The sequence below is a fragment of the Protopterus annectens genome, chromosome 15.part0, assembly GCF_019279795.1.
Source record: "Protopterus annectens isolate FY-2018-M chromosome 15.part0, PAN1.0, whole genome shotgun sequence".
In the NCBI taxonomy this organism is placed as follows: domain Eukaryota; kingdom Metazoa; phylum Chordata; order Ceratodontiformes; family Protopteridae; genus Protopterus; species Protopterus annectens.
In genome coordinates, this window is record NC_056749.1 from 538,886,022 (window position 1) to 538,910,427 (window position 24,406).

Sequence of the window (24,406 nt, forward strand, 5' to 3'; positions counted from 1 at the left end):
AGTTATAATTTGCATATTCCAAAAGCTAAGTCCCAATTTTGAGCACTGCCTGCAGTTACAGTAGTTCCAAAGACCAGCATGTATATAAGGACATAAACAAAACTTTGGCTGTTCAGAGTGCTGTCAGGATAGTGCAAGATCTTTGCCAGGTTTTTGAAAAAACTTGCTGGAACTTAACAGGTATATTCATTAGGAAAGGAGAGAGTGGATGTCTGTGGCAGAGACTTTTAGTTATCTTAGGGGAATTGATGAAGTTCATTGAAGTGGCACCTTTTGGAGAAGACCATGCATGTAAACAAGGGTTCACAATTTGAAGATAGAAGGAATATTACTCGGTGAGAATATGTCCAAGTATTTTTGTCACTAAAACATTGTAGATGTACAGATCAGTCTTAAATTGTGATTGATTTAGTAAAAGTGACAACACAGTTCAGAGTTATAAAGCTGACTGAGGAAGAGGAAGAGGGAGAGGAATAAGCTGAACACAAATTTATTGCATTACTAGCCTCTTCATAAAGTATGTAAAAAGTAAACTAAATTGATGCAAGTGTACCATAGCTGTCTTTATTTGTTTTGCTTCTCTCTGTCCATAGAGGGGACCTCACAGATATGGTCAGATGGTTGTCTGGTTCTTGTTTGCAAAATCAAGATTACTGCATGTGGAAACAGAAGTTGAGTAAAGTTATGAAACTGAAACATGTAAAAGTATGAGTGTATTATATAGAATACCTCAATAAGTTAAAATGTATAAACATTTTACTAATAATTTATACATTGTAATAGTCAAATTCTTACTGTATTGCCATTTGTAGTACTGTAACAGTGCAAAGAAAACTGTCATGAAACTCTACCTGTTGTTTGTAATTTGTTATTATTTCCATCACTGTATTAAAATCAGCTATGAATGTAGAACCTCTCATAGCATCTGCAAGTAGATATATATAGGTCTAATCCTGAACTGCTAGCTTTTAAATTAGAATGTGTGGGTGGGGGAATAAAGATTTTTCAGTACACTGGCAGGTTGTCTTGCATTGGAGAAAAAAGAAAGGTCATGCCTGATCATTTGGGGTCCTTTCTTAGTCCTCAAAATACTGGTGAAAATCATAGTGATGTAGACTAGAACTGCATGTTTGAATGTTTGCTGTTGCTAGCTTTCCAACAAGCATGATCCAGTCTTAAGATCTGAATGAATATTCACCTGGGGATCTGAAACCAGTATATTATTTCTGAAGCATGTGGTTTGCATTTCATTTACAGTTTTTTGTTTGTTTCATTATCTTAAATCTGACTATTTAGTGTAGTAATGTACTCGTTTCTTTATTACCATTATTAGAGCACATCATTAACATTTACGTATTTGTAAAATCTTGCTATTATGTGACCAGCTTCCTTAGATGAAAAATTAGTAATCTCTGAATATGTTTTTAGTACACTGATTCACTTTGTCCAATTTTTACTTTTGTAGGATGTAAGGCCACTTTATGCAGGAAGATGTCAGTATCACAGCAAAGTGACTTCTTACATTTCAGATGACCACTTGTCAGATGTAAGTGTTTTATATAAAGAATTCACAGATTTTTTTGTATCATGAATGCATTCAGCCCAGATGTTCCATACAACAGCCAGTATAATGTAATTTACAAAATAAAACAAAAAGTGCAAAATAAAGTGCCTTTGACCCCAATCTATGTAATGCACAGATAACCAGTTGTAACTAACTTCTGTGGAGTACTACAGTGCATCTGTGATATCAGCCCCAAATTCTGAAGCACACAAATTTACATTAACAGCTTAAGCTGGTACAGAGTAATCATTTCACTGCTTCAGGGAATGCTTCAGGTACATGTCTGTCTCTGAAGTGCACATGGAGATATTTGTATTTTAGTTTGGTATATAAGAATAAGAACAACTGAGAATTCCTTTCTGTTATTTTTATCTTCTTTACTACACAGCTATAAAATATGTTTGAATGAAGGGTACAGTGCATGTTTTGACATGAGTATGGTTAAAAAACAAGTACATAATATAGGGAATTATGACTGGGTCAAAGATTATAACCAGTTTATATGCTTGAGAAATGGACTTCGAGAAATTCACCTGAAGAGTTGAGATCAATAATTGAATTCCTTGAAATCCATTTCTCAAACACGTAAGAAAAGGTAGACATGACTGGCAACCTAATTGTAATTATTTGTCATACATCGTATGTGGGAGGGTGGAGGCACTACCTTATGTAACTGCTATTTTGAGAGGGGTCAAAGCTATGGACACATACTGAAATTTAATTTACCAAGTCAGTATGTACTTTCCACTTGTCTAATATTGAATGTTGTACATAGATCTCCACAAGGTGAGAGCAATTTCCTTTTTATTATCAGAGTTACAGTCAAGACGCAGATCATACATTTCATTCTTGAGAATTGATGTGAGTGAAATTATTTATGGGTATGGTTATATCCCAATGCATCAAAATGGAGGGGGAACAGTTATTTAAAAATCATATGCAACTGGAATATAAAGCTGTACATAAAGCTCGTCTTTCATGGCTCTGCATTTGTACATGTTTACTTCTGAAATGCCTGTTTTCCTGCAAAACAAGTATTACTTTCAGTGGCTGCTGTTACCATTCCATTTTGGTCATAATACATTAAAACACTTTACAAGTTTTTTTCTTTTCTTTTATTAAACCGCAATATAATACTGCTGTGCAGTTGTACATGCTTGCTGCATGCAAGCTTGAGCACTTTGTAGAACTGTGTCATCATATCTCTTGCTTTGATGATGCGATTGTGGAGTTATTACAAGGAAGAGGGAGATAAAACTAGTTGTGAGTAGTGAAAGCTGTGTTGCCAAGCCTGTTTCTTGAATGGTGTTACAGAATTCATTCATACTGTGTTTAACTTTAAATAAAATCTGAATCCTTTTTCTGTTGAGGAGTATTTTACTGGCTGTGTGGCCATCAGTGTAACAGTAAGGTTGACCTCTATTTCTTGAATCTTTATACACATCTAGCATTTATATTGGCTGGAATTGAAGTGGGTAGCTATACAGGGTGTCTGTAATGACTTCAGTGCACAGTGAGACATTTACAGGAAATGTTGAAGCCACCTCACTGTGAAAGGCAGTGACCGAGTATGGACAAGACATATTTATTTACTTACATATATATGTATGTAATGCAGTTACTTATTTTCCCCTATTTCATCATTGGAATGAACATATATAATCAGTATCAGCTGACAAGACATGTCTAATTCATAGTACTGTTTCTAATTTTCTTTGGTATATCATATTCTGCAAGGAGAGAGAGAGAGAGCAGTGTGCCATGTAGATATGGCTTCTGAAAATCTTAGTGGTATATGGGTTTCAATAGGGGATGAAAGTTGCACTGGGGTTTTGAATATATATAGCAGGGACATTGTTTTAAAGCAGTGACAATGAACATGAACATTGGAGAGCTAACAGACAAATCCACAGACACTTTTAATGACTGTCTCTAGAAGAGGCTGAATGTTTGAAGTCATATGGCCAGCATTTCTTAAGGCAAGTATGCATAGCAGTGTGTCTATAAAAACAAAAATTATGAAACCAAAGTTATATGTCAAAGTGCTTCCCCTAAATTTCCTTCAAGAAGCTTTAGCAATGTATAAACAAAATGTAAAATCTACAGCTAATAAGAACACCCCTTGGGGGGGACTTTACCCCACCTCCTTGTACAAGCATTCTAACACCATCAAAACCACTGACTGAAGATTTCAAACCTGTGAACTGAAATCAGGAACTGGAAACCTTATCTAGTTAACAGCTGATGAAGTGTAGAGTAACAGAGCAAACTACATCTGTGGCTGAGGTCACAACTCTGACAAAGTGTCATTCTTTAGTGTGTTGTTTCTCTAAGCTGCTGACTGTCAGGTAGTGCAAGAAGTTAGATGGTTAGTACAGTGGTACATTAGTATTTTTATCTCCAACATAATGAACTGCAGCATTCTTACGGTGTTGCTACCCTTGGTTATCAGAGCAGTAGGTCACTCACTGCTGTTTCCTCTTGTTGTCTTGTAAAAAAAAAAAATCGATGATAGAAGCAGAGCTAGGATGAAAGGATCCAGTTTTAGAAACAGTGTTTGCCAGGCAAAGTCTATACCCCTGCTGTCCAAAGAAGAATCAGGGGGTGTATTTTAATACAGTTTAATTTAATTATTGTCATTGTTATTATTATCAAAAGGAACACTAGATTTTAAAAGAAATCCATTTCATAGATAACCAAAGAATACATTAAATAAAAAGTTCCCATGTGCAGGATAGGAGATAGGAACTTATAACAGCTCTCTTGGGATAGAAAACTTGTTCCTACAAATTTGATGACAGTTTGTAATAGACAGAGCAATGGTTCAGTGATTCCTTGCTGCAGTTGGAGCTCCAGCGAATAACCTGAAAGGATAATACGTTGATGCTTTATGTTTTTCTTTGATTCCCACAGTAGCTGAGACGGTACAATACACTAGAATGCAACACAGTCACAGGCAGCATGCCCCTTTTCATGCTGCTGGGGCCAGGAGGAAGGAACAGGGTTATGGTTGGGGGTTAGCAGGTATGAGTAAGGCGAGCAGGGGGCACATTTCTATTACATATAAGGCACTCTAATTCCTTTCACCCAACTAGGAGCGCATTACATCTATGAGCAGAATAGTATTCTTTTTCTCCAAATGTCTTGGAATCTGATTTAATGTTCCTTGGGTCTGGAAACAGTAATATAAACTGTCTACAGGACATGCTGTTAATGTGTTCTAATGCTTTTGTGTCACCTAACTGTCTCACTTTCTTTCTAGCAGTGATATAGTTTAAAAAGTTTAGAACTTTTATTTTATTTTCTTATTCATTGTCTTCATGTGAACCAAATTAAAAAACAAGTAATCTCCATGGTAGACCCCAAAGTCTCAAAACAACCCACTAAACAAGTGTAGTGGGTCCAAAAACAAAACAGTGTAAGAACTTGTCTGTGTGGAAGATTTTCAGTCCATATATCTCTAGTTAATCACTGTATATTAATCAGATCAGACAAAAGTAGATGTAGCGAACTTAAACTCGTCTTAAGTGAAAAAATAAATAAAAAATATATAATTGTAATTCTGTACAGTTACATGTTTTTTATTTATTTATTTTTTTACTTAAGACTAGTTTAAGTTCGCTACTTCTACTACTTTTGTCTGATCTGATTAATATACAGTGATTAACTAGAGATATATGGACTGAAAATCTTCCTCACAGAGAAGTTTCTTGCACTGTTTTGTTCATGTGAACCAAATTCAAACTTCCCCTGGTGCTCCACCCCCAGTATGTCACCTTAGTAATGGGTGCTAACCATAAACCTGATACTACCCTTCCATACACTTTACCTTACAAAAAAACTTCCTGTACCACTGTCATTACACAAGACACACTTGGATACACAAATACTCACTCACTCACTCACTCACTCACTCACTCACTCACTCACTCACTCACTCACTCACTCGCTCACTCACAACACTACTATCAACTTACCTAACCCTAACCCTAAAACACATACACACCCACACTGACACACAAAAATACAAAATTTATCCCTTCACCTACCCTGACCCTAACCTAAAGTCTCACAAACACACAGACTTTCAACACCTCCAACCCTACTCACCTGTTTCAACAAAATATAACTGTCAACATTTTGACTGTTTGGATAACCATACAATCGACATAAAACATCACCTCTAGCATTTGTCAACCAAATAGATGTTTGACAAAATGCAGGGGAACCGTATAGAGAAAGCAAGAGAGAGAAAGAGCAAAACATATTTTAGTTTTCTGTAACCAGTCAGACATGTTTTGAAAGTTTAGCAGAAATTGGAAACTGGAGCACACAAGTTGCAAACACACAGGACAAACATGCAGACCCTCTACAGATACTGACTGGAGTTCTGATCTGAAACCTGAACCACCTGGACGCTAGATCTGTGATGTGAGGCAAAGATCTCACCAGTAATCCATCACACTGTCCACATCCTTCTTTCATATAAAGTTACAGTCTGGTTGGTTACAGAGCATTACATTGTCATAGGAATTTGAATATTTCTATACTAAGTGCATGAAGTAATAATTCTAATAATAATATCAGTAATATGTCTATGTTGATAGCTTGTGTAACTATTATCAAGCTAGAATAACAGGAGCCATATAGCTGTAGGTCTTCCATGGATTTATAAAATATGTTTCTCTGAATGAAAAATCATTGAACCATGTGTCCTTAGCTCTCACATTTGAATAAAAAATCATTGAAATATTTATCCAGAGGTCTCACAGTTGAATTAGAAGGCAGCTGTGCTACAGAAACAAATAAGGTAGTTAATTACACTTATAGTTAGTAATGCATTGGTTAGAGTTAGAGAAGTAAAATTAAAATGTTGCACTAGCTTTTTAGTATGATACTTCAGTGATGTAGCTGCTCACCAGCAGGGACCCATAGCCGGCCTTAGGCATAGGCCGCCTAGGGCGCCAATCAAGCAGGGGTGCTTTTCCAGTAATCTGGATGGTGTAGGTATGGGGGTACCAGGTCTTATGGGAGGGGCGCTGGGGAGCCCTTTTGCCTAGGGCACCAGTTGACCAAAGTCTGGCCTTGCAGGGACCACATCATTAGCATAAACTGGAACCTGAAATTCTGATTCTCACTGCATACTTATTTATGTACAGAGATGAAGTTGTTTATGTCTTGAAGGGACTGAACAATGGGAATAAGTGACCAAGCAGTATGCATGTTAACAGATTGTTTAGGGCATCCTGTGTAAGTGCTGTGTGTACAGGGATTGTCATACAGCCTTATCAAGGCTGTAGGACAGTATGCAAAAGGTTGTACAGGTGCACTATGTGGCAGTCATACAACTGATGCAATCACTGCTTACTGTAGGTAAAGGGAAAGCCTCCCCTGTGTAGTGAGATGCACCTGTCATTATTAAAGTTAACCACCTCAGAGATCACTACAAGTTGTGGGAAATGAGATTTCCCCTGCAGCATATTTTTTGATGAATGCAATTTATGCACAAATTTCTATAATTAGACATTTCATTCTTCACCAGTGTGTTTTTCTGACTACCTTTTGATCACATTAGCTTTAAATGGTGCACTCATAAAATCGTTTAAGGCCAGCTTCGAGAGACAAAATTGCAGAGGACACTAAGGATAATCACAAGGCTTTCTTTAGTTATGTTAGGAACCTGGGTGGGAATTCCCAGATATGCTCAGAATTAGTCCAAAATGACAAAAAATACACCGAACCCACAGACATCGCCAACATCCTAGCTGACAGGTTCAGCGCAAACTTCTCCCTCCCCTCCCCACCAAAAGGGCAAATATCTATCCCAGCAGAGTGCTGCCCCCCCTGACATCTCAGATGCTCAGGTAAGAGCCGCCCTCTCCAAAGCAAAAAACACAGCATCAATGGGACCAGACGGTGTCCCGGGCTGCGTCCTACATGAACTCCAAGAAGAGCTAAACCCAAACATAAAACTACTGTTCAATCTCAGCCTTACTGCAGGATATGTACGCAAAGAGTGGCTTACAGCAACAGTGGTCCCTCTCCACAAAGGTGGTGCCTCAACGGATCCTGGAAACTATCTCCCCATAAGCCTGACTAGCTTGGTCTGCAAAGCTATGGAAAGGATCATCATGGACCTCATAAATAAAGATATTGGGGACCTACAGACACTGGATCCTACCCAGTTCAGCTTTGTTAAGGGCAGATCCTGCCTCTTAAACCTGGTTGATTTCTTTGAAACAGTCACCAAGGCCATTGACGAGGGGAAGGTGGTCCACACAGCCTACCTGGACCTCACAAAAGCCTTCGATACAATACCCCACTCGGGCATTATAGATAAGCTCACCAGCTTAAATATAAACCCCTATGTCACTAGATGGGTTGCAAACTGGCTCAAGGACAGAACCCACATGGTTAGAATTGCTGGAGCCATGTCAGACTCCAAACCAGTTACAAGTGGCATCCCACAAGGCTCAGTCCTGGGACCTCTCTTGTTCGGTATATATTTCTCGGAGGTACAGGCCAACAAGGAAGGACTGTGGCTGACCAAGTTCGCAGATGATTGCAGTCTGGGCACCATAATCGACTCTCCAGCCAACACAAGCATCCTCCAAAAGGGCCTCATAGAAACAGACAACTGGTGCCACAGCCATGGCCTCAAGCTAAACGCCAAAAAGTGTATAGTCATCTCCTTTGGAAAAACAAAGTGCCCACAAATTACCACATAGGTGGTAATCCATTAAGTACAGAAGAAGTAATTAGGGACCTGGGGACCCAAGTTGATAGCAATCTCTCATTTGACAACCATGCGGCCAAAGTGGTTAGAAAAACATTTTATATAGCCCACCTAATCATGAAAGGATTCACATCTAGATCAGGGAAGGTCATTGTACCTCTTTACTCATCCCTCATCAGGCCCATAATTGAGTACAATGCCCCTTTTGGGATGTACCTTACCAGACACCTGCAGCAACTGGAAAGACCCCAAAAGTACCTCACCAAGAGGATCAAAGGGCTCAAACAGATGCTATATGCTGCCCGGTTAAAGAAACTCCAGCTCTACTCAGTGGCATACCGCCTGCTCAGAGGCGATCTGTGCCTGACGTATAAATCCATGTCCAACCCGGAATTAATGGACATGCTGCACCTCAGAAAATCCAAATCCCATCGAGCTACGAGCTCGAGAGACTTGAACCTCAGCACTGAAATAAATAGGACATGCTGGAGGGACAGATTCATAACCCAGAGGCTCCCTTCACTCTGGAATAAAATCCCAGTCCAGGTTAGGCAGAGTCCCTCACTGACTCTCTTCAAGAGGAATCTTGATGAGTGGATGGGAGATTGTAGGTTTACCCCGGGTATCACTTCTGTGTCACTGTTAGACAGAGGCACAGTATACTAACCTCGAAAAAGGGCGTAGCAAAATTAATTTAAAATGGGTGGCGAAAGCCAAACTCACTCTGGCTAGGCTTATAAATGCCCTAGGGCAGATAGTCTAGTATGAACCTATGAACCTATTAGTAGTGCCATTACAAAGGAAAAATGATAACAATTAGCAAAGTGTGTAAGGAGCTGAATAGTTGGGGGATGGCATAATGGTTAAAATGTTTACCTGCTAGGGACAAGGTACAGGGTTTGATTTTCACTTTGGGTAATAGGGCTAAGCTTTAAAAAGTCCTGTGGGACCATTAGCCTAGTAACTATCTATGAACTGCTATCGTGAACAGCAAATAAAATCCAGTCATACTGTTGGTGCTTCATTAGGGAGCCAGGATTGTTCATGAAACACTAGTGATGAGTACTCACATGGCCGGTCACTAGTGTGTGGCTGACAGGCTTTTCCCCAAAGGACAATTTGCTGATCTACCACAGATTTTCTTTTTGCCCATAGTGGTGTGGCCTCTGAATTGGTATATATATATATATATATATATATATATATATATATATATGAGTGGGGGTGTGAGGGGTGCAGGGGGCTTGCCTTCCTCAAAATATACTTTTTTCTTTTATGACTGTATTTCAGAATGCTGTTTGCTGTTTTGTGAGTTGATCACAAATCAGTCAATGACTTGTCAATTAAATGTTTTATTGTTACCTAGACTGATATATAAAATATAGCTGTAAGTTAGATTAATGGAAACTGGAAAATCTAAGGTGTTTACTGTTCTTCTACTGAACAGTGGGCCGTTTGGTCTTACCCAGATGACTGCCATAACTTATTTTACCTTTTCTTTTTTTACAAAGGTTATTTGTCAGGCTTTTCCTCGTGGTCCTTGTTCACTGAAAATAAAGAGCAACACATGCTATTGTTGTGACCTATACAACTGTGGAAGGTAAGTGGAGACCAGCTTCAATATTTTTTAACATTAAAAACTGAATATTTCTAAGTGAAAAGTGAATAGCATCTCATTAGCCTGTGGTTTACAACTTTTAATCAGACATTTGTAAGGTCAGTTTTTGCACAGACTGAATTCTGAATTTCAGATGATAATAAACTCTTTTCACGAGCCGCGGTGGTGCAGTGGTTAGCGTTGTCGCCTCACAGCAAGAGGTTCTCCCATTCGATTTTCGGCTGGAGCACCTTCTGTGTGGAGTCTGCATGTCTACCTCGCAGTCAAGTGACATTAAAGACATGCAGTTATGTGCAAGCGTGAATGGGCATGTCTTCGTTGAAGGTTGGGCATCAGGCTGGCAACTCGGCACCGTAAAAATCCACTGCCGATCATGAGCAGACCGGAGTTCCGCTGTGGTGACCCCTAACCAGGAAAAGACGAAAGTCTTTTTTATAAACTCTTTTCACAATGCCTAGGCTACTTCTCAAGAAGAAGCCCCTTATTAACACAGCATAGTACAAACTCTTGCTCCATCCAGACTGTACATGTAACATTTAGAACATGTTCTGTTACCAACCTGTTACATATCCCCCGATGAGGGATCAAACAGAATTATCAGTCATGTGACCATTTACATGTTGCACACATATACTGTGTTTCAAGATCCTGGGACAGAGAAACAATGGATTTCATTCTTTTGTACTCTATTTTGTTCCAAGAATCCTCTGTTGTCAGAGCCAGATCATGGTCAAATGGGGCCCGAGGCAGGATAATGGCTTGTCCCCCCCCCCCCACAACCATCCCAGTATCCCATTACTTGGCAATTTCTCCCCAGTTACCACAATCACTGTTCAAACCTCTCAGTGTGCATACTTCTACAATGATTCTCTGGATTTAATTTACAACTTTTATTTCAAATAATAAAGCACGAAGACCAGCTCACAGGGACAGACTACACTTTAATATGAGCGCTTTCATCGGCTTAAAATCTTCTGACTTCTTCAGATTAACTGAACATAAAACATCACTTCCTTTTATACAAAAAACATCACTTTCTTTTATACAAAATCAGTCACATGATCCCTGAATAATGCACTTCTTAAAAGCTTTACATTCAATTGAAATAAAATAAAATCCAGTACACCACCACAGTACCTTCTTCAATACAATCAGGAATGTTTGTGCAACATAGAATAAATAAAATAAAGTGCAATATGCAAGTTTGGCCTTAGCCTGTTCATTTACACAAGCTCTATTAAATACCACTTATTTGAGAATGTCTTCAAATATGAAAATCTGCCTTTCTTCAAGGAACAATGGGGAGGACCCCCTGGGGTGGCCCCCCTTCCCCTGGTTCACTACTTGTTCCAATGCACTGAATTTAAAGTGGTGGTTGGGAAATTCATGGATATGTTTTGTTAAGGCATTATTCATGTTGCCTTTTTGTATGTCATATAGGTGTTGGTAAATGCATTTATTAAAGGAGTTAATGGTCTTCCCCTATATAAAAATTGTTGCATTGTTGGCAAATAGTGACATAAACCAAGCTCTTGCTTAGTCAATTAAGATGCTGTTGTAAAGTCACTTTACCATACCCTTTGATGTAAACAGTGTTGTTTTCCAAAATATAGGGACATTGGGCACAATGTCCACATTTTTTCATGTGCCCTTTTGTTTTAACAATACCTCCTCTTTCCAACAGGTTTTTTATGCTCAGATATTTTTTGTATATAATCAAAGGTTTCTCCCCTGCTTTTTTAAGATTTTCTTCATCACTACTGAAAATTATTCAATTGTTCATAACCACCTCTCTAATGCTTTCAAAACTGAGGTTACATGATAGTATCATGGCATTACTAAAGGGTTTAACCACATTCCCAGTGTTTTCACTTATCACTGCTGCTGTTCTCATTGCCACAAGTGCTGCACTCAATAGGGACTAGAAATGCTTGCTTTGTCTCTTTATCATGACTTCATCTAGTACAGGTTCTATAAAAGGACAAGGGTATCCTCGGTTTAACAACATACTTTTTAAGATTTTCATCTCATTTAGGAACACCCTATCATCACTGACCATTCTAGCTAATCTGACAGCTTGCCCCTTGACTAGAGATCTTTCCTGATGCCTAGGATGGCAGCTGTCGAAATGCAATAGAGCATTAGAATAGTTTGGCTTTCTGCATAACCCAGAGGTAAACGTTTCGTTCTCTCTATCCTTGCAAATGGTAATGTCCAAAAAGTTGATCATGTCACTACTAGTAGTCATGATAAATTGTAAGAACTGTGTGCTTGTGTTTAAAGAAGTGAAGAATTCACCTAACTGATCCACATAGCCTTCCCAAAATAGTAATATATCATCCAGGAAGCGCCCATAGAACCTACAGTATTTAAACAGTTCTGATTTAAAGACAATATTAGTCTCCCATTGAGCCAACACAATATTGGCAAATATGGGGGCACAAGCCACCCCCATTGCCTACACCTATTTTCTGCCTAAATAATTGATTTTCAAAAATAATGAAATTATTTTTCAAAATAATTTCCATCAGAGTCCTGAACATCAAAATTCTTGAATGACTGAGCTAAATATTAGTACATAAAAAAAATCATAAAACATTGTGGTGCCTTGTTCATGGGGGATTATTGTAAATAAATCTTTGACATTGACTGTAACCAAACTTAAGTGATCTGAATAGTATTCCTTGTGTATTTCCTTTAGACAATCCCAAGAGTCCTTGAGTATATGTGGAAAAAGGTCTAAAGTTGCTTTTAAGTTGTAATCAATGAATTTAGCCAATGTAAAAGTTTTAGATGCCTTAGCATCAACAATCGGTCTCATTGGGGGGTCATTGATGCATTTATGCATCTTGGGTATCCTAAAAATAGTTGGTGCACGGGGACTTTGCTGTGTGAGGAACTGGGATTTGGTGATCGTAATCTGATTATCAAGTAATAAATCATTTATTATGATATCAATATTGCAGTAAGCAATATTAAATTCATTCACCGATATCTCCTCATAGGTGTCACTGTACAGCATTGTCCCACCCCACCCCATTGTTCCTTGAATACAATGAGCTAGTGTGGCAACTGAGATGTGATGCCACACACCCACCTGGACTCAATGATACGGCCTCCATTTCTAGCTTACTAAAATTAAAGGCAGATTTTCATATTTCAAAACGTGTGGTATTTAATAGGGCTTGTGTAAATTAACAGGCTATGGCCAAACTTGCATATTGCACTTTATTTAGTTTATTTATTCTGTTTTACAAACATTCCTAGTTGTATTGAAGAAGGTACTGTGGTGTTGTAGTGGATTTTATTTTATTTCAATTGAATGTAAAGCTTTTAAGAAATGCATTATTCAGGGATCATGTGACTGAATTTGTATAAAAGGAAGTGATGTTTATGTTCAGTTAATCTGAAGAAGTCAGATGGTTTTACACCAATGAAAGCACTCATATTAAAGTGTAGTCTGTTCCTGTGAGCTGGTATTCATGCTTTATTATTTTTTATAGGTTTCATTTGTGTTTTGAACTTTTATTTTAAATTTCACAGCACAAACACTGATAAACATGTGCTAAACATGAAACCAGAATTAGCATTAAAACTTCTCTGCCCTTGAAACTCACATTCATTAAAACAGTGCTGAAACCCACATTCAAAGACAATGCATCTGGATAGTGGCAGATAAAGTTTACCTTTGGGCTGTTTTCAAATCGTAGGCCCCTTGCACAGATTTTTAGGACCATTCATACATGCATATGTCCTTTGATTCACCTTCCTGATTCTGTTAAATAATGTTCCTTGTATAATACAGTACCACTTGTTACAATGTGTTTTAAATTTGTAGCTTTAAACATTTTTCCAGTAGGCAATGACAAAACTGCCCAATTCAGAACATTTCAACAATAAAGGTGTACTCAAACTTCTGTAATTACACTCCACCAATATCAGTCGATATGCACAATCCCTGTCATCTAAATAATTCCACATTAAAGACATCTGTAACTAATGAAGAGGTTGCTACTAGCAAACAACTTTATATTTCAGTGTTTCATCTACAAATTCAGTCCCTGCTGCCCTTGAAAAATACGTAGCCTATGTTACATTAAAATAATGGTAAGCTCGTAGTATTGCAATAGGGAATGGATAGCAAACTGACAACAGGTTCACAGTTACTAGGCATCTCATCCAAGCAGGACATAGTCAGGACTGCAGCACCCTATCCCCTTAAAGTACAACACAGTATCAGCAATCCATCTACATGCTGTGGAAGTAGAACCCACAGCCTTCTGCATCAAAAAGAAGTATGCTATCTGTTGTGCTACTAACAATGTTTTTAAATTCTTTAGCCCAATAGTGATACTATTTGCTAATCAACAGTTACACACTGTAGACAGACTAGGCATGAGCAGCAGTAAATGTCTCTTCCCTTGAAGCTAATGATTCCTTGTAAAATGCACTTGACCATAGTTCTCAACCAGTCAGGGACAAATACACAAATAATCAGGGACACTTTTAAAATATTAGTACTATTAACCTGAGACACTGACAGGTTGATGCCATATCATTAGCACTACACAGCTCTCTTGAACATCTAGAGGGCAATGACAACTATGTGAGGATGCTGTTCATAGATTTTACCTCAGCATTTAATACAGTGGTACCAATGCAGCTGATAGAGAAACTGGCATATATAGGAGTCAGTAAACATCTCTAGAACTGGATCCTGGATTTCCTGATTGAGAGGCTGCAGAGACTGAGTTTGGGTAAGAACACATCAAAGTTTATCAAGATTAATACTGGGATTCCACAGGGATGTGTTCGCAGTCCACTATTATTCACCATCCTGACCTACGACTGCTATGCAAAGCACATGTCCAACCACATCAAGTTTGCTGATGATACCGCAGTTGTGAGGCTCATCACAAAGGAGAATGAAAGAGCATACAGAGAGCAGGTGGCATCTCTGATCAGTTGGTGTGAGGGGAATAACCTTGACCTGAATGTAAGCAAGACCAAAGAGATTATCATCAACTTCAGGAAAAAGAAAACAAGCCATCCAGCGCTCATGATCAATGTTGAGAGTGTAGAGAGTGTTAAGTACTCATGATCAATGATGAGAGTGTAGAGAGGGTTAAGTGCTCATGATCAATGATGAGAGTGTAGAGAGGGTTAAGTGCTCATGATCAATGATGAGAGTGTAGAGAGTGTTAAGTACTCATGATCAATGATGAGAGTGTAGAGAGGGTTAAGTGCTCATGATCAATGATGAGAGTGTAGAGAGTGTTAAGTACTCATGATCAATGATGAGAGTGTAGAGAGGGTTAAGTGCTCATGATCAATGATGAGAGTGTAGAGAGGGTTAAGTGCTCATGATCAATGATGAGAGTGTAGAGAGTGTTAAGTGCTCATGATCAATGATGAGAGTGTAGAGAGTGTTTAGTGTATGAACTTTTTAGGCGTACACATATCAGAGGATCTCTCCTGGTCAAGATACACCAGCCAGCTGGTCAAGAAAGTGCACAAACACATCTATTTTTTTTGAGAATGCTGAAGAAAGCTAAACTCCCACCTCATATCCTCTCCACCTTCTATAAAAGTGCTATTGAGAGTATCACCAGCAACTTCACGGTGTGGTTTGAAAGTTGTAAAGCTATAGAAAGGAAGGCACTACAGAGAGTGGTGAGGGCTGTAGTGAAGGTAACAGGCACCAGTCTTCCATCGATACAACAACTTTACTCTACAAGAAGCATCAGAATGGCCATCAAAATAATACAAGACATCAAGCATCCAGCACACGGACTGTTTAAGCATCTGGCATTGGGTAGAAGATATTGCAGCATCCACTGCAGGACTATCAGATTCAATAAAAGTTTTGACCCAACAGTGGTCAGACTTCTGAATTCGGGCATAAGTCTCAGAGAACTGGACATTAACTAAGTCAGTTCTTTCTTTTTTATACAAATACCTAGAGTCTGTTGTATAATACATACCACACAAATTCCAATTAAGTGCAATATTTATTTATATTATCCCTATCAAGTGCAATATTACACAGACAACTTAGGCAATGTGCAGTCTGTATCATGTCTTTTATTTAAATGGGGCAGTTATTGTAACTTGAGGGTATATTACTCTGTATTTAAGTGTTGGAATTTTTCTGCTCTTTTGTACATGTACTGGGAGTAGGATTGTATATGCTAGTTGTGTTCATTCTTTTACTTGTATGTGCTGTTTGTAATCTCAAGAAGGAGCTGATGCACAAAATTTTGTTTAGGCTACATGTGTGTGTTCCTAAATGACAATACAGTTTACGTTGAAACTTTAAATACAAAAACGTGAATTAATAAACAGCTTCTGAAGTAAAAGAAGTCTGTAACTCTTAACTATTGTCATTATTAATTAAGTACAATTTACCCCCTTTTCTCAAAAAGTCACAAGTTTTAGGAGGGATTAAGAGAGACAGAGGTAAAATTTGAGTCAAAATCAGGGACAGTTGAGAGGTGTGCACTTGACACTTGGTTCCTTGAAAATGCACCTGAAGCTCATTTTTTTTTTTTTTTTAAGTTTGGTGGTTGGGATAGATAGGGCTGTTGTTTCCTGTGACTAAGGTACAGGGTTTGAGTGTAAGCTAACTACCTGCTATCCCTGCATGGGACATTTCACACACACACACACACACACACACACACACACACACACACACACAACCTTACTTCCTGTAGAAGAAGAAGAATCTGTCCAGGAGTGAGTTCGCGTTCATCACAGAAGCAGCAGCAGAAGAATTGTCTTCTTGTATTTAAACTCTGCTCTTGCAAAAGGAAGAACAGGAAGTCTGTGCGATGATGCCCACATACAACCGGATCCAGAAGGCGTTCTTGAAGAACACCTTTAAAAATAAAAACACATAATTATTTTTGTACTTATAAAGTAAATGTAACAGTCCCTCGACAAGCAGGCCCCCTCACAAACAGTGTGTTGTAGGCAACTGCCTTGGTCACCTAGTGCTGGATCCGGCTCTGACTGATGTTGTACAATTGTCATCAGTAAAGACTGAATTATTTTGTTAAAGCTGTTCATGTCAGAATCTAATGTGTAAATGGTATAGCCATTCATTCAAAGACCACACACACACAGTGACATGCATGTTCACCAGTTTAATTACTGGGTAGTATTTTCACTTTTTTCAGTTAGTTAACTGATTTCTTTTCTGTTTGCTAGGTATATACCTACTGGTCAAAACTCATTCACACAGAAAGAAAAACTCCAATAAATAATATATGGTATCTTACAAACATGCATCACATCTGATAGTAACTAACATACAGTTTACATATCTTAAAACTGGTTAAACAACAGGATGCATAAGTCAGGGTGGTGGTGGGTTACTGATAATGGTTACCGTTGGTGTCTCATATGGCTTTCTACTGGGGTACACTCCTTTTTTGGTCTATTCTTCTCACATATAAAAGTGGGGAAATGGGATATGTATAATCAAATAGGGCAATAACTGCTAACTAGGTAATACATATTGCTTAAATAAAAGATTCCAAAGTTCTCCAAGATGGTCTAAAAATATACTCCTTGTGCAATAGTAATGACCTTGCCTTTAATACCAGTAAATCTAGCATGATGAGCATTGTCAACAATTATGATTACAAAATAAATTGCCAAATGATAAAAAGCACCATCATGAAATATCTAGATATAACTGGACAACAATTTAAATTTTGACTAGTTATGCATCTGTCAAAGTCAATAAAAGCATTTTCTATAGCCCATTTAATTCTAAACGGTAAGTCTAGTCACCCAAAGGAGGTCACTGGAGTACTTTATAAGTCATTGCTTTGAGTTATTATTGAATGCCCTCATGATCGAATCATGCCAGCTGAGGGTAAATTCTACATTACCCAGACCTAGACTTGGATTATTGCTTTAAAAATCATATGATCAGAAAACTTGAGCAGCTAAGAAAGACTTCAGGAACTATCATGATATTTTCTTTCCTTTATTTTACTAAGTGGTAACCTTTAGTTAGTCAGTAAGACAATGATGTCGTTCCATTTATGCTTGTAACATTATGGCTGGATGAGCAAACACTATATCTGAGTCCTATTACTAAAAATAAATACAATAAACAAATGTGGCAGATATATTACATAACACATTCCACGATTATTATACAAGCCCCCTTTTCAATCAGAAAATGTTAGTTATAACCTTCCTTCAGTAATGATTTTGATACGTATTTAGAGTAGAAAATATCAACATGGGTTTATAACAATCAGGCCATGTTATTGTAAGTTTGACAGTTTTATCTGTGAAACTAAATGTTTAGATACTTCATTAGCTATGCATATAACAGAACACTGAGAAATACAAGAGTACATTTAGACTATTGTTAAGGCTTTTAAACAATCACCTAGAAAGATTCATCAGGTATCTAACTGGACAAGTCTAGATAGGAAGACTCAAGGATAATATATATTTTTTACACATAATTTAGTTTAAGTGACAGCAACACTAACAAGGAGGATAATAAACAGTGATGAAAAAATGCTGTTATATATAGAAAAACCCTTAAAAATGAAGTATTTGCTTACTTTACCCCATGCAAGATGACACCACATTTTCCGTACTCTTAACATGACTATAAATAAGGGTCTTAGACCAGTCCTGATGACTTTGAAATCAACCTTCAAACAGACTGATAATGAGTTCCAAATTTAAAGCATATGATGGGGAAAAGCTTTTTATCTGCAACCATTTTAGAAGTAGTTGGTATTTATAACCTATCATTAGTCACTGATCAGCTCATTTGAGGGTTATGTATTATTTGATCATCGGTCATAACTGAAGCAATGTTTTTGTTGAATGAGTCTATGTGCCATCCACAGATCTGTTGTTGTCAGTTTTCATTCCTTCCTAGATTGATGGGTTTGGATCTGAGCCTTCAGATCTGACTTAGCCATTGTAAAAGCTTGTGGCAACTTTGAACTCTCAAGCTTCTCCCTTACCCAGAATGCCCCACCCTCCTTTACCTCAGATCTCTTTTGCTGCTGTCAGTGAAAAGACTTGGTCCATTGTTCTCTCAAATTTGGGTGATAAGTAGAATTTCAAAAGTTAAATTTTTTGTCTTCAATTGCTTTAACCTACTTTAGCTAAACATTTTTTGTTTACTGGTTAATCTTCGTCCCTTACCTTTCCAGCAAATCACTGCTTTCTTTCCTTGTTAACGTTTGCAGTATTTCTGGTTACTATTGTTAGTAACCCTCTTCCTCTCTTCTACAATTATCATAGTCTTCAGTACTATTGTTGGTACTTTCTTCCCTTCCTTCTTTTCCTACTGCTTCATTCTGTAAAAAAAGAAGATGACAACGACTTTCTCCATTTAACTTGTAGCTCAATTTGATTGCTGTTGTTATTGTAATTGTGACTGTGCTTGGCTTTTCGCTTTGGTGGTGGCTGAAAAGGAAAAAAGCCTGGCTGGGTTCAAAAAGTGTGGCAAATGCAGTCAGAAGATCCCCGTGTCTGTCTCACACTCCTTCTGTGTTTTTGTTTAGGTCCTCTCCACCTCCATTTGTCACGTCTACAATCCGAGGGTGTTGATAGATTGCAGAAACAGACTTATTTTTAAGGGTCTCTTGCCTTCTTCCTTTGACAAGGCTATATCTGGACCTTCCAAAGAAAAACCTAAAAAGACTACTTCTCCGAGCACCTCTTCTGTATCCTCCAGGTCCTTGGAAGAATCAATCAAGAGAACTTCTTCAGATCCTATTGTTTCTTCAGATCATACAAAGAAGAAGCAAAAATGATTGGATCCTACCCTTTCTTTGGATTCATTTAAGACCAAATTCAAGCCCTTGGATCTGACAGTTTCTTCAGATCCAAAGTCTCTGACAACTAAAGATTTGTCGGATCTGAAGACCTCAGATCAGATGTCCTCCTTACCAATTCTGCCTAGAATGAGATATTCTCCTTCAGTTGACTCGGTTCCATATAGAGTGCCTTCCCCATTTTTAGAAATATAAAAGTCTCCATCAGCTCTATCCACTAATTCATCCAGAAGTCTCACCAAAGAAGATGTAGAGAGGCTAGTGAGAAAGCTCCTCTTGGTGCAGAGCTAGCTTGCCCCTTTCACGGTTCCTTCCTCATCAGTCAAGAGATCCATATATCCACTCCTCCTCCTCTACCAATTCCTCCTTTGACTCCTATCTAGGTTTCCGAGCCTTTTTTTGAATCAGATGATTCTGGTATCCCGAAATCAGAGACTTGCTCTGAGCTCTTCAATTTAATTGGATCCAGGGAGCTCTCGGAGCTGATTCTACCTCATGGGGTCCTAGGTGCTGCAGTCCACTCTGGGGGTTTCAGAGCCATCTCTGCATCTCAGAGCCTAGGTGAAGGTCAGTTCGGGTCCAACTTTGGTCTATGGGCAGCTGTCCACAGAGCAGAATGGGACCGGGGATCAGAGGCCTGGCCTCTCAGATCCATGTTCTTATTCCTCTCCAGGATGGTCTGTCTTCAGGGTACTGGAGAGAGCTATATCTGCATCTCAGACCCAGACAATGCCTCCCCTTTGGATCTTATGTCTTCTTCTGTCCTGCCTCTGCACCTTGAGTCTCAGCCATCATCTTTATAGGGCCAGCTGGTACCAAAACCCTAGGTTTTTCCCTCCTCTTCTGATACCTCCCCCAGAGTATCCCTCTAAGAAGACCCCTAAGAAGAGGACATTCAAGAGGAAACATATCAATTCCCCGAATCAGTCTCAAGGACACAGATTTTTATGAGGGTGAAGCGTCCCCACAGTCACCTCCTGAAGATATCTCATTCTGAGACATCTTTGAGATCCTGAAACAGAGAGGTGGCTGGAAGTCCAGCAACCCATCATTAGATGATTCTGTACTACTGGAAGCTTTTGGTACCTGCCCATTTACTACCTGGGTGGTCCCACCTGCTGATGAGCTCCTGGAGTTGGTTTTGCAGTGGGCATGGAAGGAATCTGACTCCATTTAGCCTGTTCCCAAGAAGCCAGATAGGATTATGACCCCTCCAGAGTCTAAGCTGTTTTAGTCAAAAGGTCCCCTTGCTGATGCCATGGTCATGGCATGGACCACTAGAAAGGAACTTGCCGACAAAAGTGCTTCTAGCCATCCTTCTGACAAGGAGTCACAGGTGATGGACAGATTTAGTCTGTGCTTCAGCAAACTTTGGCTTAAGGTCTCTGAAATACTTGGCACCTTTTACTAGACCTCAGAGGGATCTGATTAAGGAACTTTCACATCCTGTCAAAGGAACAGTGTCTGAAGAGATGAAAGATTCAGTCATTTCTCAGTTGGCAACCCTACAATTGATTTCTAACTCATCCATGAAGCTTATTTCTAATGTGGCAGAAGGAACCTCAAGGGCCATGGGTTCAGGCATAGCCATTAGTAGACATACCTGGATGCATTTGTGTCATTTTGTGGAGCCTTATAAGTCTACATTCATCAATGCCCCTTTGACAACACCTCTCTTTTTGGCCCCAAAGTGAAAGATACGTTGTCTATGTGTAAGAAGGATGGAAAGATCCTTCCTGCCATGGGCATATGCCCCCCCCCCCCAAAGATCCTTTTCAAAGAATCATTGAGGTGGTGAAAATGACTGGTTCAGAAAATCACAAGGAACATTCTAGGACACACATAGAGGGTCTTCTCCCAGAGGCAGTGGGGGAAATTCTAGGACACACATAGAGGGTCTTCCCCCAGAGGCAGAGGGAGAAGTTCATATGGTAGTCACTGCCCTCACAGCGGAGGAGACCCACAGCATCAGGGGTCCAGGGAACCTTCCTTTGGCAAATCCTTCCAGCACTCCTGAAAGGAGGTATGATTGTCCCCCTCCAGAGGCAATCGGGGGTCCTTTGTCCCTGCACCAGTGAGCCTGGCTAGTAATAACAAAAAATACTTCAGTGTAGAGGATCGTATCCAGAGGGTATATAATTCCATTTTCCCTTTGTCCTCCAAACCCCAGGAAAATCTCTGATGTTCCACCCAGTCAGAGGGAACAAGCAACATTTTAAATACAAAAGCTACCAAACAAGAGAGTCATCCAAGAGGACCACCCAGACCAGAATAAATCTGGAACTTACTCAAGATTCTTTTTAGTGCCAAAGAAAACAGGGAGACGGAGATCTTGGCAGTCTGAACAATTTTGTTTAGAAGACAAAGTTCCAGATGGTCATGCTTCAGTTGATTCTTCCATTTCTGGAAAAAGACAATTGGATGTGCTCAGTAGATCTCCAGGATGTGTACTATATAAAAATGAACAGGCGATCCAGGAAATTCTTACGCTTCTGGCTAGGAGCCAGTCATTATCAGTTCAGAGCACTGCCATTTGGTCTCACCACAGCCCCCAGGGTGTTCACCAAATGTATGGCAGTGGTAGAAGCTCACTTGAGACTTTACAGATTCTGGGTCTTTCCTTACGACTGTCTCATTTCTGCCCCCACTAGGCATCAACTCATCATGGCAAGAGAAAAAATAATCCGGATTTGTGCGCTGTTAAGCATAACCATAAATTTCAAAAAGTCAAATCTTTAACCATCTCAAACTATAGAGTTCATAGGGGTGCTTCTCGACACAAGGTCAACAATGGCTTCACTTCCCCTTTCCAGAGTTCAGACTTTAAAATAGCAAGTTAACAAGATACTTTGCAGTACCACAGACCCCACTCTTCTAGTCCTACAATCACTAGGGTCGATGGCAGCAGCAATACCCCTTGTTCCACTGGCTAGATTTCACATGAGGATTCTTCAATGGATGCTGGCATCTCAGTGGTCGATATTTCAAATACCTCTATCTGTTCCAATATGAATCATCAACTTATGCAAAAAATATCTGATGTAGTGGACCCAGTCAGAACGACTACTGCAAGGCCATCTATTTGTCCCTCCTCAGCCCAAGGCCATAGTGACCATAGATGCTTTCCAGCTGGGTGGGAGCATTAACTGGGAAAGACTGTCCAAGGCATGTGGTCCCCTGAAGATTCCAACTTGCATATCAACATTTTGGAGTTGAGACCAGTGCTTTTACTGTTGTGAGCCTTTCAGGAAGCTCTCCCACTGGAAACTATTGTGGTACAAACAGACAATATGTCAGTGGTTTGGTACATCAACAAACAAGGAGAAACTAGATCATACCCCCTTTTTCAAAAAGCACTATGAGTGTGGCAATGGGCAATCTCTTCCTACTGCTTTCTCTTAGCAATGTACATTCCAGGAAAGACCAACATGCTAGCAGACAAACTGAGCAGGTGCATTCTGTTACCTCACGAATGGTCCCTCATCCCGAAAGTAGCAGATTTTCTGCAAGTGAAGCCAGCCTTGCTATGATCTCTTCACATCTCCGCTAAACAACAAGTGCAGCAGCTACTTTGCCTCTTCCCCCCCACAGGGAGAGTCACTGAGGGATGGTCTTCCCCATGCTTGGCCCCCCAAGTTACTGTATGCTTATCCCCTGATCCCTCTAATATCAGAATTCCTTCAGAGAGCTGCAGGTTGAAAAGCAAGGTCAATCTCATTGCTCCCTTTTGGCCTCAACAAATTTGGTTCCCATTCCTGTGGCCTCATTTGATCCATCAACCCTAGATTCTGGATCCAGTTTCAGAACTTCTGTCTCACCCGACAGAAATATTTCATCCAGATCTTCCAAAGCTCAAGCTGACAGCTTGGTTTCTCCATTTCCAGTAATAGCCAGATAATCTATGCTCTCTTCCCCGGTTGGATTATCTTCCCTCACACCATCTACAAGGAAAACTTATGCTATCAATTGGAAGAGATTTGTGCATTGGGCACTTCAAAATGATGTGGAACCATTTTCTGCACCAATTCACACTACCCTGGAGTTTTTGCCGTTGCTTTTTGATCAAGGGGACCAGTTCTTCCACAGTAAAGGTTCAATTAGCAGCAATTTCCATGTTGGTCTTGATGGCTCTTCACTTGCTTCACATAAACATTTTAAGACCTTTCTACATGGAACACTTCAGTTGACACCATCAGTTAAAGATCCTACTCCACCGTGGGACTTGCAAGCTTTGGTTCTTCTGCCCTTTGAACCTGCAAATACTTGTGATCTAAAATTTCCATCTTGGAAGACTTTGTTTTAGGTAACCATTACTCCTGCCAGATGAATTTCAGAAATTCAGGCTTTGTCATTGAAACCTCCATACCTAATTTTTCATAAATATAGAGTTACATTATGAACTAATGCATCCTTTTTGCCCATATTTGTATTAGATTCCATCATTAACCAATCAACCTACCAGTTTTATTCCCAAGTTATAAAAACAAAGGTGAATATTTTTTGCATTCACTAGATGTGCATATGCAATTGCATTTCTACTTACACAGAACAAAAAGACTTCAGAAATTCAAATCAGTTATTTGTTTCCTTTGCGGAAAACAAATTGGGCAAACCAGTGTTTAGAGTTTCCCTAGCCAATTGAGTTACTAATTGCATTTCTT

General features: G+C 39.2%; 1 protein-coding gene across 4 annotated transcripts in view; it reads left to right on the forward strand.

The window, feature by feature from the left end:
- The window catches only part of TMEM255A (transmembrane protein 255A), a 370,298-nt gene that overhangs the window by 211,986 nt on the left and 133,906 nt on the right, over positions 1-24,406 (forward strand). For all 4 annotated transcript variants that reach the window (XM_044057351.1, XM_044057350.1, XM_044057348.1 and 1 more), the window contains exons 5-6: positions 1,466-1,546; positions 9,812-9,900. In XM_044057351.1, the coding sequence (XP_043913286.1) occupies positions 1,466-1,546; positions 9,812-9,900 (170 nt within the window). The remainder of the gene's footprint in view (positions 1-1,465; positions 1,547-9,811; positions 9,901-24,406) is intronic.